Source organism: Coregonus clupeaformis, chromosome 24 (assembly GCF_020615455.1).
Source record: "Coregonus clupeaformis isolate EN_2021a chromosome 24, ASM2061545v1, whole genome shotgun sequence".
Taxonomy (NCBI): Eukaryota; Metazoa; Chordata; class Actinopteri; order Salmoniformes; family Salmonidae; genus Coregonus; species Coregonus clupeaformis.
In genome coordinates, this window is record NC_059215.1 from 34,725,331 (window position 1) to 34,742,619 (window position 17,289).

Consider the following 17,289-nt stretch of genomic DNA (forward strand, 5'->3'; position numbering starts at 1 on the left):
TCACATGACAATCCCATGAGGCACTATTCAGGTGTTGCTGTTTAATAAAATGGTAGATTGAACAAAATGACTTCAGAGAATTTATGATTATATCGATGATAAGTGACTGGTGTAGTTAAAAGACCAGGTAATGTTAATGTTAGCTTCTCCTTTCCTTACGTAAGGTATGGGAGACTTAAAGAGAAACTGACTGCCCTTACAAATATAAAAGCAATTTTTGGTTTTAAAATAATGTAAATAGTGCTTACTTTTATGGAAATGAGAACATGAAAGACTGAGGAAGAGGTTGAGAGAGATAAAATGAAAGAGTGTGGAGCAAGGAGAAAGAGAGAAGAACAGGAGAGTTGTAAGCCAGAACAGAAGCAGATCCTGACAGGTGAGAGGCAGAAGGAGAAGAAAGTATTTATATTCTCACCGATAACACAGAAAGGCTTGCGGGCGAATTTCAGCCTTCCCCTCCATCCTCTGTAGCGACAGCAGCAGCCCGCAGCCCATATCCTCACGATGTACTCAACTCCAAACACCACGATGGTCACTACTTCCTGTGGTAATTGGAAGCAAATTCAGTGTGCGGACCTTTGTTCTTTTCAAGTACTTCCTTGCCCAGCACCTATGTTTTTTAGGATGTGCGTATGACCACAACCTTCACTATTTCCTGTGACACATCAAATCACAGACATATTATACTTCCACTACACCCAAGTCTTATCATAGTGCAGCACCATGCACAACACAACCAGATGGCTAGAGTTTTAGTCGTGAACTACTTAAGATTCAGAAAAAAAGATAAGTGACTTAAAAGCTATGAGTGGCTATAATGTGTAAGATATGAATCTGAGAGAATAGGATTATTTTTAGGATCTATATTTCACATATTTGATTGCGGCATACTTTGCCGTCTTGAGCATAAAAAGAGCGCGCAAGACAAGGAAAGAGCACCGCACTTTTCAGAGCAAACCATCACATACATGTCTTGTTTTGTACGCTTTGTACAAAATAATAAAATGCAGGACGACAGGATATTTATAAACGTACCTCTTTATTAACTAGCTATAACGTGCATGTCCATGTGTCTCTGGCCATGATCATCTTAGAATGACCTCACCACCTGGGTGGTCTTAACCAATCATTGCACAGTATGATGCATCCAATTACAATTCAGTATGGTGACACATATGAATATTACATCCCCCCTTCTTTTAAAAAAAAGAAAAAATATGTGGAACAATAAAGCGTTTCTTTTGAATATATGCTCTGTAGTTTGAACTCGAGGTAAGTAACCATTTAAACTGCACCAACTGCATCAACATAACAGACAAACAATGATTCAGCATATTGTTATTTTTAGAACAAATATTTCTCAGCAACTCAGCTTTTCACTGTAGCAATGACATCTCAACATATCAAACAAATACAATACCAAAGCATTTCAAGTTAACTTTCAATAACAAGTTTACAGTCTGGAAACTCTTTTAGGGCAGCGATCCGCCTACACCCTTTGACATTTCACAGGTCTAGGACAGCTCTAGGCTTGACCTCTCTTCCTGACCTTGTGTGATATGAAGCTGAGCATGCTTCTGTGTCAGTCAACAGTTCTTGTGGTGTTGCAGGTAAGTATGGTGTATGTTGTGTTGTGTCTGTGTTTAGTCCATCCCGTTCTCTTTCAGGGGAACAGTTCATCTCGTCAGTGTGTTGTTCTTTTGTGTTCAGTAGGTGACGACGATTGCGGCGGTACACCGCTCCTTCTGCGGTGCGAACGTGATATGAACGTTCAGTGTCAGCTGGTTGGATGACGACTGCTGGCTTCCAGTAGCCATGCTCCTGGATTCTAACTGACTCTCCGTCGTTCAGTGGTGGCAGTGGTCTGGCTGACCTGTCGTAGTATCGCTTTTGCTGTTGCTGTCTCTGTGCACGTTTGCATGCACTTCCTTGTAGCTGACGACCTCAGGTTGCAGCTGCTGGTTGGTGCTGGGGAGGATTGAGCCGAAGTCTGCGGCTCATCAACAGCTGGGCTGGTGATTTGAAGTTGTCAACTGGAGTGTTGCGGTATTCAAGGAGACTGAGGTAGGGGTCTCTCTTGTCTGCTTTTGCTTTGTCCATGAGTGATTTAGCGATCTGCACAGATTTTTCAGCAAGGCCATTACTTTGAGGGTAATGTGGGCTTGTGGTGACGTGTGTGAACTCCCATGCTTTTGTGAAGGATTCAAACTCATTTGATTTGTAACAGGGCCCATTGTCAGATATTAAAGTCTCTACAATGCCATGCCTGGCAAAGGCTGCTTTCAGCTTGTGTATCACAGCTGCAGATGTGGTGCTGTGAAGCTTGTCGAGTTCAAAGTATCTGCTGTAGTAGTCCACTGTTATAATGTAGTCCTCGTTGTTCCACGTGAACAGATCGGTTGCCACGACCTGCCAGGGGTCGGTCTGGGATACGGTGAGGTAACATTGGCTCTTTGGTGTTCGAGGGGCGTCGTTCAAGACACGTGGGGCATTTACCAACCATGTCCTCTATTTGTTTGCACATTCCGGGCCAAAACAAAATGTCCCGTGCTCTCTGTTTGCACTTTTCCATGCCCATGTGTCCAGCATGGATCTTTGTCAAAATCTCTTCTCTGAGACTGGTAGGAATGATGATTTTCTCTCCTTTGAAAATGATTCAGTTGATCTGTGATAGTTCGTCACGATGGTTCCAGAACTCTGAGACGCTCTGAGGGCATTTTCTCCTCTCCTCAGGCCATCCTGACTGTATGACTTTCCTCAGCTGTGTGAGTTGTGTGTCTTTTTCTGTTTCTGCTCGGATCTCCTTCAGTTTTGTGTCACTAACTGGTAAGTTGCTGTACACAGTGTGCACCTGCATGTCCATGCCTTCACTGAGGCTGCTGTCCTTGTAGGTAAGAAACTTCCTGGAGAGTGTGTCTGCGACAGGGATGTCTTTGCCTGGACGGTGAGTGATTGTGAAGTCGTATTTTTGTAGTTGAAGGATCATTCTCTGTAGCCTTGGCGGGGCTGCGGCTAACGGTTTCCTCATGATTGACTCGAGGGGCTTGTGGTCTGATTCCACAATGACTTGTCGTCCATAGACATACTGATGGAAACGCTTACATCCGAACAGAATGGCGTACAGCTCCTTTTCGATTTGAGCGTAGTTGATTTCACAGTCTGTGAGAGATTTGGAAGCGTAGCCGATGGGTTTTCCTTCTTGCAGTAGCACTGCCCCTAGTCCATACTTTGACGCGTCCACCTGGAGTCTGAGCTCTTTGTTGGGGTCGTAGTAGGCAAGGATTGGTCCTGGTTCTCTCGTGATCAAGTCTTTCACTTTCTGGAAAGCGATGTCGTGTTGGTTGTCCCAGAGGAACTCACTGGACTGCTTTAGCAGCTGACGCAGGGTGCATTAGCATTGGAGAGGCTGGGTGCGAACTTGGCTAAGTAGTTGACCATGCCAAGCACTGTTTCCAGCTCTGCGCGGTTCTTTGGTGGCTCCATTTCCTTTATGGCTGAGATCTTCTGCGGATCTGGCTTGATTCCATTCGCTGTGAGAAGATGCCCGAAGTAGCTGACCTCTGTAGCGCCGACTGTGCTCTTCTCGGGGTTGAGCCGGACTCCTCTCTCGCGGGACCTTTGCAGCATCGCGCTGAGGTTTCTGTCGTGTTCCTCTTTGGTTCGACCATAGACAAGGATGTCGTCCACAATTGCCACGACTCCGTCGAGGCCTTCGTACACCTCGTCGATCTTTCGCTGAAACTCGTCTTGGGCTGAGATAATCCCAAAAAGGCAGGCGACGGAACCTGTAGCGTCCAAACGGTGTGTTGAACGTTGTGAGCTTAGATGACTCTTCTGTGAGCTTGATAGCCCAGTAGCCTGATCTGGCGTCCATGACACTGAAGTAGCGTGCGCCCGCTAGCTTGTGTGTGATGCCATCTAGCGTCGGTAAGGGGTAATGGGGCGTTTGATAGCCTTGTTCAAGTCTCTTGGGTCGAGACATACTCTGAGCTTGCCTGTCCGTGGTTTCTCCACCACCACTAACGCGTTGACCCAATCCGTCGGTTCTGTAACCTTGGTGACGATGTCAGATTGCTCCATGCTCTCCAACTCTTTCTTCAGACGGGCGCGGAGAGCAAGTGGAATCTTTCTCGGTGGGTAGATCACAGGGGTTGCGTCTGGGTTAAGGTGAATGGTACATTCTCCTGGGAATAGTCCTATTCCTGTAAAAACATCAGCAAACTCCTCCATGACATTCTCTATCTCTACTGGTGCTGTCACTGATAAAACTAGCTTGATAAGGTCCATGTCTAAACATGCTTTAAGACCTAGCACTGCAGGTGCTCGAGTGTCAACAACGTAAAAGTCCAACATCATGTCCCTTTCCTTGTATTTGCATTTGAGAGTGCATGTGCCTTTTACTGGGAGCTGTTCACCACCATAACCAGTCAGTCTGCGCGTGGTGGGCTGTAGCTCACACTCAGATGTCAAGCTTCTGTACTTACTCAGAGGAATAATGTTTACTTGTGCACCAGTGTCTAGTTTGAATTTTAGCTCTGTGCCTTGTCTTCCTATCTCAATGTCAGCAAAGGCTTGCTCTGTCTCTGATATCTGACTTTTCTGTGTCACTGAATCAATAAACAGTTCATCAGCATTTGACTCTTTGATTGACATTTCATCTTCACTCACTGTATGTACTGTTTTTCCACGGTAAACTCTGCACACTTTTGCAAAGTGATTCCATTTTCCACATTTAGTACACTGTTTGCCTTTAGCTGGGCAATTCCCCTGTTCGCCATGCACTTTGTATCCACAATATCCACATGTTTTGGGGCGTTTGGAGTCTGTGTCGCTCTGTTTTGGAGTTCTGTCTGTCTCCGTTCTGAAACATGCTCTCTGGGCACTGGAGGTGTGCTTTGATGTCTGCCTGACTGCGTGCACTGCTTGTTCACGTGATGCGCTCATGCTGCCGCCTGAAATGGTTTTCATCTGAACCTGTGCTAGCTCGTGAGATCTGGCTATGTCGATAGCTTTGTCCAGCGTTAACTCTGTGTAATATTCATATGTGTCACCATACTGAATTGTAATTGGATGCATCATACTGTGCAATGATTGGTTAAGACCACCCAGGTGGTGAGGTCATTCTAAGATGATCATGGCCAGAGACACATGGACATGCACGTTATAGCTAGTTAATAAAGAGCTACGTTTATAAATATCCTGTCGTCCTGCATTTTATTATTTTGTACAAAGCGTACAAAACAAGACATGGTGTCAGAGTAAAAGGACTAAAAGATGGATTTTGCTGGAGTTCCTTCACCTCGAATGGATTGGGGGTCTACAAATCTACCCGATGCATGGCGTAAGTTCAAACAGCATGTGGAGCTGATGTTCACGGGTCCTCTGAAGGAAAGAGGAGAAGAGGAAAAGTGCAGCTACCTGCTCCTCTGGATCGGTGAAAAAGGGAGAGACATTTACAACACATGGACACTTACCGAGGCTGAATCAAAGGTACTGAAAACATACTACGATCGTTTTGAAGCATATGTTTTGCCAAAGACCAATACAATTTTCGCTAGGTACAAATTCCATGAGAAAGTACAAGGCGCTAGTGAATCGTTTGAACAGTTTGTCACTGAGCTGCGTCTGCTTGTGAAAGACTGTGATTATGCAAACAAGGATGAGATGGTCAGGGACCGTATTGTATTTGGAATACAATCACCGCGAGTGAGAGAGAAACTTTTGAATGTTGGATCAGAGTTAACGCTGGACAAAGCTATCGACATAGCCAGATCTCACGAGCTAGCACAGGTTCAGATGAAAACCATTTCAGGCGGCAGCATGAGCGCATCACGTGAACAAGCAGTGCACGCAGTCAGGCAGACATCAAAGCACACCTCCAGTGCCCAGAGAGCATGTTTCAGAACGGAGACAGACAGAACTCCAAAACAGAGCGACACAGACTCCAAACGCCCCAAAACATGTGGATATTGTGGATACAAAGTGCATGGCGAACAGGGGAATTGCCCAGCTAAAGGCAAACAGTGTACTAAATGTGGAAAATGGAATCACTTTGCAAAAGTGTGCAGAGTTTACCGTGGAAAAACAGTACATACAGTGAGTGAAGATGAAATGTCAATCAAAGAGTCAAATGCTGATGAACTGTTTATTGATTCAGTGACACAGAAAAGTCAGATATCAGAGACAGAGCAAGCCTTTGCTGACATTGAGATAGGAAGACAAGGCACAGAGCTAAAATTCAAACTAGACACTGGTGCACAAGTAAACATTATTCCTCTGAGTAAGTACAGAAGCTTGACATCTGAGTGTGAGCTACAGCCCACCACGCGCAGACTGACTGGTTATGGTGGTGAACAGCTCCCAGTAAAAGGCACATGCACTCTCAAATGCAAATACAAGGAAAGGGACATGATGTTGGACTTTTACGTTGTTGACACTCGAGCACCTGCAGTGCTAGGTCTTAAAGCATGTTTAGACATGGACCTTATCAAGCTAGTTTTATCAGTGACAGCACCAGTAGAGATAGAGAATGTCATGGAGGAGTTTGCTGATGTTTTTACAGGAATAGGACTATTCCCAGGAGAATGTACCATTCACCTTAACCCAGACGCAACCCCTGTGATCTACCCACCGAGAAAGATTCCACTTGCTCTCCGCGCCCGTCTGAAGAAAGAGTTGGAGAGCATGGAGCAATCTGACATCGTCACCAAGGTTACAGAACCGACGGATTGGGTCAACGCGTTAGTGGTGGTGGAGAAACCACGGACAGGCAAGCTCAGAGTATGTCTCGACCCAAGAGACTTGAACAAGGCTATCAAACGCCCCATTACCCCTTACCGACGCTAGATGGCATCACACACAAGCTAGCGGGCGCACGCTACTTCAGTGTCATGGACGCCAGATCAGGCTACTGGGCTATCAAGCTCACAGAAGAGTCATCTAAGCTCACAACGTTCAACACACCGTTTGGACGCTACAGGTTCCGTCGCCTGCCTTTTGGGATTATCTCAGCCCAAGACGAGTTTCAGCGAAAGATCGACGAGGTGTACGAAGGCCTCGACGGAGTCGTGGCAATTGTGGACGACATCCTTGTCTATGGTCGAACCAAAGAGGAACACGACAGAAACCTCAGCGCGATGCTGCAAAGGTCCCGCGAGAGAGGAGTCCGGCTCAACCCCGAGAAGAGCACAGTCGGCGCTACAGAGGTCAGCTACTTCGGGCATCTTCTCACAGCGAATGGAATCAAGCCAGATCCGCAGAAGATCTCAGCCATAAAGGAAATGGAGCCACCAAAGAACCGCGCAGAGCTGGAAACAGTGCTTGGCATGGTCAACTACTTAGCCAAGTTCGCACCCAGCCTCTCCAATGCTAATGCACCCTGCGTCAGCTGCTAAAGCAGTCCAGTGAGTTCCTCTGGGACAACCAACACGACATCGCTTTCCAGAAAGTGAAAGACTTGATCACGAGAGAACCAGGACCAATCCTTGCCTACTACGACCCCAACAAAGAGCTCAGACTCCAGGTGGACGCGTCAAAGTATGGACTAGGGGCAGTGCTACTGCAAGAAGGAAAACCCATCGGCTACGCTTCCAAATCTCTCACAGACTGTGAAATCAACTACGCTCAAATCGAAAAGGAGCTGTACGCCATTCTGTTCGGATGTAAGCGTTTCCATCAGTATGTCTATGGACGACAAGTCATTGTGGAATCAGACCACAAGCCCCTCGGAGTCAATCATGAGGAAACCGTTAGCCGCAGCCCCGCCAAGGCTACAGAGAATGATCCTTCAACTACAAAAATACGACTTCACAATCACTCACCGTCCAGGCAAAGACATCCCTGTCGCAGACACACTCTCCAGGAAGTTTCTTACCTACAAGGACAGCAGCCTCAGTGAAGGCATGGACATGCAGGTGCACACTGTGTACAGCAACTTACCAGTTAGTGACACAAAACTGAAGGAGATCCGAGCAGAAACAGAAAAAGACACACAACTCACACAGCTGAGGAAAGTCATACAGTCAGGATGGCCTGAGGAGAGGAGAAAATGCCCTCAGAGCGTCTCAGAGTTCTGGAACCATCGTGACGAACTATCACAGATCAACGGAATCATTTTCAAAGGAGAGAAAATCATCATTCCTACCAGTCTCAGAGAAGAGATTTTGACAAAGATCCATGCTGGACACATGGGCATGGAAAAGTGCAAACAGAGAGCACGGGACATTTTGTTTTGGCCCGGAATGTGCAAACAAATAGAGGACATGGTTGGTAAATGCCCCACCTGTCTTGAACGACGCCCTCGAACACCAAAGAGCCAATGTTACCTCACCGTATCCCAGACCGACCCTGGCAGGTCGTGGCAACCGATCTGTTCACGTGGAACAACGAGGACTACATTATAACAGTGGACTACTACAGCAGATACTTCGAACTCGACAAGCTTCACAGCACCACATCTGCAGCTGTGATACACAAGCTGAAAGCAGCCTTTGCCAGGCATGGCATTGTAGAGACTTTAATATCTGACAATGGGCCCTGTTACAAATCAAATGAGTTTGAATCCTTCACAAAAGCATGGGAGTTCACACACGTCACCACAAGCCCACATTACCCTCAAAGTAATGGCCTTGCTGAAAAATCTGTGCAGATCGCTAAATCACTCATGGACAAAGCAAAAGCAGACAAGAGAGACCCCTACCTCAGTCTCCTTGAATACCGCAACACTCCAGTTGACAACTTCAAATCACCAGCCCAGCTGTTGATGAGCCGCAGACTTCGCTCAATCCTCCCCAGCACCAACCAGCAGCTGCAACCTGAGGTCGTCAGCTACAAGGAAGTGCATGCAAAACGTGCACAGAGACAGCAACAGCAAAAGCGATACTACGACAGGTCAGCCAGACCACTGCCACCACTGAACGACGGAGAGTCAGTTAGAATCCAGGAGCATGGCTACTGGAAGCCAGCAGTCGTCATCCAACCAGCTGACACTGAACGTTCATATCACGTTCGCACCGCAGAAGGAGCGGTGTACCGCCGCAATCGTCGTCACCTACTGAACACAAAAGAACAACACACTGACGAGATGAACTGTTCCCCTGAAAGAGAACGGGATGGACTAAACACAGACACAACACAACATACACCATACTTACCTGCAACACCACAAGAACTGTTGACTGACACAGAAGCATGCTCAGCTTCATATCACACAAGGTCAGGAAGAGAGGTCAAGCCTAGAGCTGTCCTAGACCTGTGAAATGTCAAAGGGTGTAGGCGGATCGCTGCCCTAAAAGAGTTTCCAGACTGTAAACTTGTTATTGAAAGTTAACTTGAAATGCTTTGGTATTGTATTTGTTTGATATGTTGAGATGTCATTGCTACAGTGAAAAGCTGAGTTGCTGAGAAATATTTGTTCTAAAAATAACAATATGCTGAATCATTGTTTGTCTGTTATGTTGATGCAGTTGGTGCAGTTTAAATGGTTACTTACCTCGAGTTCAAACTACAGAGCATATATTCAAAAGAAACGCTTTATTGTTCCACATATTTTTTCTTTTTTTTTTAAAAGAAGGGGGATGTAATATTCATATGTGTCACCATACTGAATTGTAATTGGATGCATCATACTGTGCAATGATTGGTTAAGACCACCCAGGTGGTGAGGTCATTCTAAGATGATCATGGCCAGAGACACATGGACATGCACGTTATAGCTAGTTAATAAAGAGCTACGTTTATAAATATCCTGTCGTCCTGCATTTTATTATTTTGTACAAAGCGTACAAAACAAGACACTCTGATCCAACATTCAAAAGTTTCTCTCTCACTCGCGGTGATTGTATTCCAAATACAATACGGTCCCTGACCATCTCATCCTTGTTTGCATAATCACAGTCTTTCACAAGCAGACGCAGCTCAGTGACAAACTGTTCACTAGCGCCTTGTACTTTCTCATGGAATTTGTACCTAGCGAAAATTGTATTGGTCTTTGGCAAAACATATGCTTCAAAACGATCGTAGTATGTTTTCAGTACCTTTGATTCAGCCTCGGTAAGTGTCCATGTGTTGTAAATGTCTCTCCCTTTTTCACCGATCCAGAGGAGCAGGTAGCTGCACTTTTCCTCTTTTCCTCTTTCCTTCAGAGGACCCGTGAACATCAGCTCCACATGCTGTTTGAACTTACGCCATGCATCGGGTAGATTTGTAGACCCCCAATCCATTCGAGGTGAAGGAACTCCAGCAAAATCCATCTTTTAGTCCTTTTACTCTGACACCATGTCTTGTTTTGTACGCTTTGTACAAAATAATAAAATGCAGGACGACAGGATATTTATAAACGTACCTCTTTATTAACTAGCTATAACGTGCATGTCCATGTGTCTCTGGCCATGATCATCTTAGAATGACCTCACCACCTGGGTGGTCTTAACCAATCATTGCACAGTATGATGCATCCAATTACAATTCAGTATGGTGACACATATGAATATTACAATACATACCAGAATGTACAAGGCAGTCTCGGAGCTGTTCTTGAACTCGTTGATGGTAGCGAAAACAGAGAGGATGAGACAGGAAAACACCAACAGGAAGCTGAAAGAAATAAGAGGACATTAAACTATAGGCTCCTGTTCAAATACTTCAGAAATGCATCCTTCCTTCCTTGAGGTAAACACAGATCAATAAGCGATTGGATGGGTGTAAGCCAATGTTACCACCCTATTACTTACCAATCCATGATTCAAGGAAGGAAGGATGTATTTCTGAGGTGTTTGAAAAGGGCCTGGTAGAATCCCCCATAAATGGCTAGCTGGCAAACGTCCTTCACCCGGTTGTACTTTTAAACATAAGGGGGGGGACTTACAGTATGTGCATAATGACTGCAAAGGACACTGGGACCTGTCAGGGCCTTGGTCATAGATCTGCTTTAAACATGTCGCAATTTGCATAAACAAAAGCACAAGTTAAACATGCATGAAATGAGTTTACAGTCAGTCGGACATTTCACTAATAATAATACATGTAAATACCCTGTATTTGCATATTTCACATGCACACAAAATAATCACATTACCTTCACATGTAGCCTAACTTGTCATATAAACTGGAAACTGCTTATCCTGAAGCTGCATTCGTTATGGCTGGGGACTTTAACAAAGTACAGTCGTGGTCAAAAGTTTTGAGAATGACACAAGTATTGGTCTTCACAAAGTTCGCTGCTTCAGTGTTATGAGATACTTTTGTCAGATGTTACTATGGTATACTGAAGTATAATTACAAGCATTCTATAAGTGTCAAAGGCTTTTATTGACAATTACATTAAGCTTATGCAAAGAGTCAATATTTGCAGTGTTGACCTTTCTTTTTCAAGACCTCTGCAATCCGCCCTGACATGCTGTCAATTAACTTCTGGGCCACATCCTGACTGATGGCAGCCCATTCTTGCATAATCAATGCTTGGAGTTTGTGGGTTTTTGTTTGTCTACCCACCTCTTGAGGATCGACCACAAGTTCTCAATGGGATTAAGGTCTGGGGAGTTTCCTGGCCATGGACCCAAAATGTCGATGTTTTGTTCCCCGAGCCACTTAGTTATCACTTTTGCCTTATGGCAAGGTGCTCCATCATGCTGGAAAAGGCATTGGTCGTCACTAAACTGTTCTTGGATGGTTGGGAGAAGTTGCTCTCGGAGGATGTGTTGGTACCATTCTTTATTCATGGCTGTGTTCTTAGGCAAAATGGTGAGTGATCCCACTCCCTTGGCTGAGAAGCAACCCCACACATGAATGGTCTCAGGATGCTTTACCGTTGGCATGACACAGGACTGATGGTAGCGCTCACCTTGTCTTCTCCGGACAAGGTGTTTTCCGGATGCCCCAAACAATCGGAAAGGGGATTCATCAGAGAAAATGACTTTACCCCAGTCCTCAGCAGTCCAATACCTGTACCTTTTGCAGAATATCAGTCTGTCCCTGATGTTTTTCCTGGACATAAGTGGCTTCTTTGCTGCCCTTCTTGACACCAGGCCATCCTCCAAAAGTCTTCGCCTCACTGTGCGTGCAGATGCACTCACATCTGCCTGCTGCCATTCCTGAGCAAGCTCTGCACTGGTGGTGCCCCGATCCCGCAGCTGAATCAACTTTAGGAGACGGTCCTGGCGCTTGCTGGACTTTCTCGGGCGCCCTGACGCCATCTTCACAACAATTGAACCATCTTCTTGAAGTTCTTGATGATCCGATAAATGGTTGATTAAGGTGCAATCTTACTAGCAGCAAAATCCTTGCCTGTGAAGCCCTTTTTGTGCAAAGCAATGATGACGGCACGTGTTTCCTTGCAGGTAACCATGGTTAACAGAGGAAGAACAATGATTTCAAACACCACCCTCCTTTTAAAGCTTCCAGTCTGTTATTCTAACTCAATCAGCATGACAGAGTGATTGCCAGCCTTGTCCTCGTCAACACTCTCACCTGTGTTAACGAGAGAATCACTGACATGATGGCAGCTGGTCCTTTTGTGGCTGGGCTGAAATGCAGTGGAAATTTATTTTGGGGATTAAGTTCATTTTCATTGCAAAGAGGGACTTTGCAATTAATTGCAATTCATCTGATCACTCTTCATGACATTCTGGAGTATATGGAAATTGCCATCATCAAAACTGAGGCAGCAGACTTTGTGAAAATTAGTATTTGTGTCATTCTCAAAACTTTTGACTACGGCTGTACATTTGAGGAATGTGCTTCCGAAATTCAACCAACCATCTCCTGTGTTACGAGGGGCCAGCAGACACTAGACCATTGTAACTCTCCCTTCCGGGACAGCCACGCATAACTCCAACACCATCATTAAGTTCTGACTACACGATGGTGTTGGGCCTGATCACAGACAGCGACGAGTCAGCCTACATGAAAGAGGGTAGAGCCCTGAAAGTGGTGCCAAGGAGCTAATCATGGACTACAGGAAGAAGGGGGGAGCACGCCCCATTGACATTGACAGGGCTGCAGTGGAGAGGGTGAAAAGCTTCAAGTTCCTAGGCGTGCACATCACAGAGGACCTGACATGGACCAATCACACCGACAAAGTGGTGAAGAGGGCACAACAGCGCCTCTTCAACCTCAGGCGACTGAAGAAATTCGTTATGGACCCTCAGATCCTCAAGAAGTGCTACAGCTGCACCATCGAGAGCATCTTGACTGGCTGCATCACCGCCTGGGATGGCAACTGCACTGCTCTCAACCACAAGGCTCTACAGAGGGTGGTGTGGACGGCCCAACACATCACTGGGGGCGAGCTCCCTGCCCTTCAAGACATCTACACCAGGCGGTGCTTGAGGAAGGCCCGGAAGGTTATCACCCGAGCCACGGACTGTTCAGAAAGCAGTATTGGAGCATCAGGTCCCAGAATAACAGGCTCTAAGACAGCTTCTACCACCAGGCCATCAGACTGTTGAACAGCTAACCCTAGCCATCTCCCTGCACAGACCTACACCTTGTGACTATTACACCCATGAGACTATCTGCACCTTAGAGACTATTTGCACTGACTCTCCAGACATCCAACCCTTAAACACATGCACAGACACACACAAGCACAGCCACACACAAGTACACACATGCACTCCCACAGTCAACACTGCTGCTCTAGTATTACTAAACTGCATGACAAAGACACTTTATATATTAGTGAATACAGTCATACTTGACACAACACATTCATTACCTATAGGGGAGAGTGGGGTAAGTTGAGTCATTTTTTACATTTAGCATCACTCAGTCAAGGGAAATATAGTATTCTTTCTAACAAAGATATCTACATATATTTCAGGATGTTGTGTATCCCTGGAAATAATCAGAATTCATATAAACATTACAGCTTTAAAAACATAGCTTGTTAAAGCAAAGTGGTATTTTGGCACAAGTTGAGCTGCGGGCAAATTTCTGTACTGAATGAAATATTACCACTACCTCTTTAAAACCATGTCTATCTTTATTTCTCAAACACAATTCAATACAATCACTTTTGATCGGCTTAATACCTTTGTACTTTCTTTTAACACTTAACATAGGGCAGGCCCTGTTGTTACCTCATATCCCAGTGATAATGCCTTGCATTTTGCCTGGGAAGAAAACACTTCAATTGGCTCAACTTACCCATGGCCATTGGCTCAACTTACCCTAAGGCAAACATTTTGAATATATTAGCCCACACAGCTACAAGGATGCACTTTCATGCTAGGTTTAGGACCTCATAGTGAAGCTTATAGAGATCCCAACTGATGTATAGAACAATCTTAAAATTATCTACTTAGGTTTAGATACAAGCATCATGAAACCGCTAATGCATTAAATTAATTTGACTTAGTGAAAATCCGTTTCCGCCCCCACCTAACTTGCTTACCACTTTTCCATGTGGTTTCTTCCTTCACAGAGTCCATGAAATGATGACCCCTTCCTAAATATTTGGTCAAATGATTCATTTCGTGTATGGTTTCCCAGAGACAATGGTGGCTCAACTTACCCCTTCAGCTCAACTTACCCCACTCTCCCCTACAGTATATCCTATTGTGTACATATCTTACTATTACCATGCATACTACTTCTATTACTGGTTATTTTTGATACGACTCTTATTATTGACTTTGATTATTGAACTGCAATGTTGTGGGAGCTAGCACAAGCATTTCACTGCACCTTTTATACCTTCTGTAAACTGTGTAGGTGATGAATAAAATCCAATTTTATTTTGATTTAAGGAGCTTCTCAATTCTACTAATTCTATCCTTGGTTGGCAGTTGCACACACTATTTATAAACTTCAGGTCAGTCTTAATTTGAGCACAGTATTGGTGTGCGGCACGATGCCATCAGCTTGCTGTGCCAAAGCTCTGTTGTGAGATAATATTTATTGCTTCTGTCACTCGATCAGTACCAACCCCGAGAGTGAGAAATGCTCCAAGTCTGCAGACTGCAGTCTACCTTCCTGCAGTTCTACAGAAACCACTTTATCTGGGTTAGGGCAGAGCTACAGTATCCCCACATAACCAAGTATAGTAGCTTTCACTAGGGCTGTGAGAAACAAAGGGTGAACGTGATTTGGGGAGGGATAGGAAGGGGCAGGAATGGGGTTTGTGCTTGACAATAGATGGACAGAGACTGGTCCTTGGGAAGCTTCTTTAGGTGAACCACTTTGGAGCTAATCCAATTATGGGCTAACGGAGATGTTCTAGTGAAAGCAGATACAAGGGGGAATTTAACAGAAGCTTTCAGAAGCCGAAGCAGGCTAGCTAGCTAGACAAAACGTTTGGACTTACAACCCCAGACACTGCATAAAGTGGTAGTCAGGCGAGTATAGACCACACAAACACTACATAAGCGTGTTTGGGTCTGAGAAAAGCTCTATAGTAAATACATGACTAGCATAAGATACATTTCTGTTAATTAATGTGCAATTACTTCACAATAAATATATGTTTGGGGTTAAGAAAAGTGAACTAAAACATACCTTAGAAAAGCCACAACAATGTGTAGACAGTAGCCCATTATAGCACACACCTGATGCTGCCAAGCTCATTAGCACTCCCTAACAAGCACACCTGAAACTGGTCAATGCCTAATAAGAGGGGAAAATAGAACTCTATCCAAAGCAGCCAACCAATTAGACACAGTAACGCTGCTATCTTTCTTTGGTGTGGAGTCGTCTTATCAAAGGGCTTTGTGAATGATAATGAAGTGTCAAAGCCAAAGGAAGAGAGTAAGATGTCTTGCCTGAGCTAGCCTCTACAATATGCTCCTTATTGGTAGATGCAGACTGCTAGTTAGTGAATTCTCTCCTCTATATTGAGAACCTTGTAGGTCAGGACTTGATTTGACATGGTACAGCTTACATTTTAAATGTAAATCATATTTTGAAGGTACTGTTGGCATAGCAAGGTGGATGGATTTGCCCCTCGGTGAAACAAATTTATTATTTCTATCAAACACCACTTCTCTGTCATCAGATATAGTGCAACAACCAAGGTGTGAGAACCAAAACATTTCCTTTGTTTAGGCTTCTAACTTCGACCATTCAGTTAATGTGCTGTAAAAAAAAACTGCCCTAATATCCTGAAAAGTAGGTTGTCAGTGGCACACCATTTTCAGTCAAACAAATAGCCGTCAACAAGATAGTAATCAACTTCCCTAGATTGTCACTACAAAAGTGACTATACCTAATTAATAATGCGTAATAGTAGAATAGACAGTGTGCAGTAGCTACATTACTACTGTTTGTGCTGTACTGTGAAGCAGAAGAGACAACGGATCTAGTCACCATGTGATAGAGACGCACACAAGTCAATAGAGCTCAATTTCCGTAACATCTCCTCATGTGCAAGACTGGCATTACTACTAAAGATACATTAGAGAAAAATCACATTAATTAATTCCTGATTGTGCCTATACATAAAGGCACCTTGGCATCTCTCTACTTGTTGCCGCATGTCTAGACGTTTTCATATTAGACAAGAATTGATAAACAAGATGGAAATGGATTTCTTGGAACCCGAAAGAGCTGCACTTTCGCTCAGTTGCAGATAAATAAACATTGATCTGCCCTGCTCAGCAAGATGTCCAGACCCAGACATGCCTATTTGCTTGGCTGGGTCTGTGAGGACTTTAAGAGTGCAGTTGAAGCAGATTCCCCCAGATTACTTACCAGATGGGGCAGAAAGGGCCACAAAGCAACATCCAGGCCCATCTGGCCCCAAAACGGCCAATTGCAACCAATAGAAGCCAAACTCAGGTATACAATGACAGGGGAAACACAGTAGCAATATGCTTTTTTACTAAAACAAAAATAATAATATTTAATGCAAGTGCTGCATTTCTGCTACTATTAATCCTTCTGGAGACATATGAAGAAGGTTCTGAAGGAGTCCATCTGGCACACAGTGCAGCTAGCATTGCTAACATACCGAATCTTGTCCTTAGTGTTCCCTAATGAAAATGAAGTAATTTCCTCTAAACAGTCCATTGATTTCTTCTGGGAGGAGCATTTTGTGATATGATGAAAAGGATACTAAATATGATTCAGAATGAATTGAATACTAATTGGGCTGGACAAGAGAATAAACCAATGACCGTATATTTGAATGGACAAAGCCATTGATTACGTGACACCATTCATTCCTATGTGAAGACTCAATAGCGCATTAGTGGATACTCGCACTGCTCTCCAGGCAGGTCTGCCAGTTTTGACTATCAGAAGTGACTTTTCATAGCAGGTTAGGATAACTTATGCAGCAGGTTAGGATAATTA

General features: G+C 44.5%; 1 protein-coding gene across 7 annotated transcripts in view; it reads right to left on the reverse strand.

The window, feature by feature from the left end:
- Positions 1-17,289, reverse strand: part of LOC121538248 (potassium voltage-gated channel subfamily KQT member 2) — a 54,723-nt gene that overhangs the window by 28,196 nt on the left and 9,238 nt on the right. For all 7 annotated transcript variants that reach the window (XM_041846099.2, XM_041846097.2, XM_041846098.2 and 4 more), the window contains exons 2-3: positions 10,503-10,593; positions 416-542 (exon numbers count right to left, since the gene is read on the reverse strand). In XM_041846099.2, coding sequence (XP_041702033.2) covers positions 416-542; positions 10,503-10,593 — 218 coding nt within the window. The remainder of the gene's footprint in view (positions 1-415; positions 543-10,502; positions 10,594-17,289) is intronic.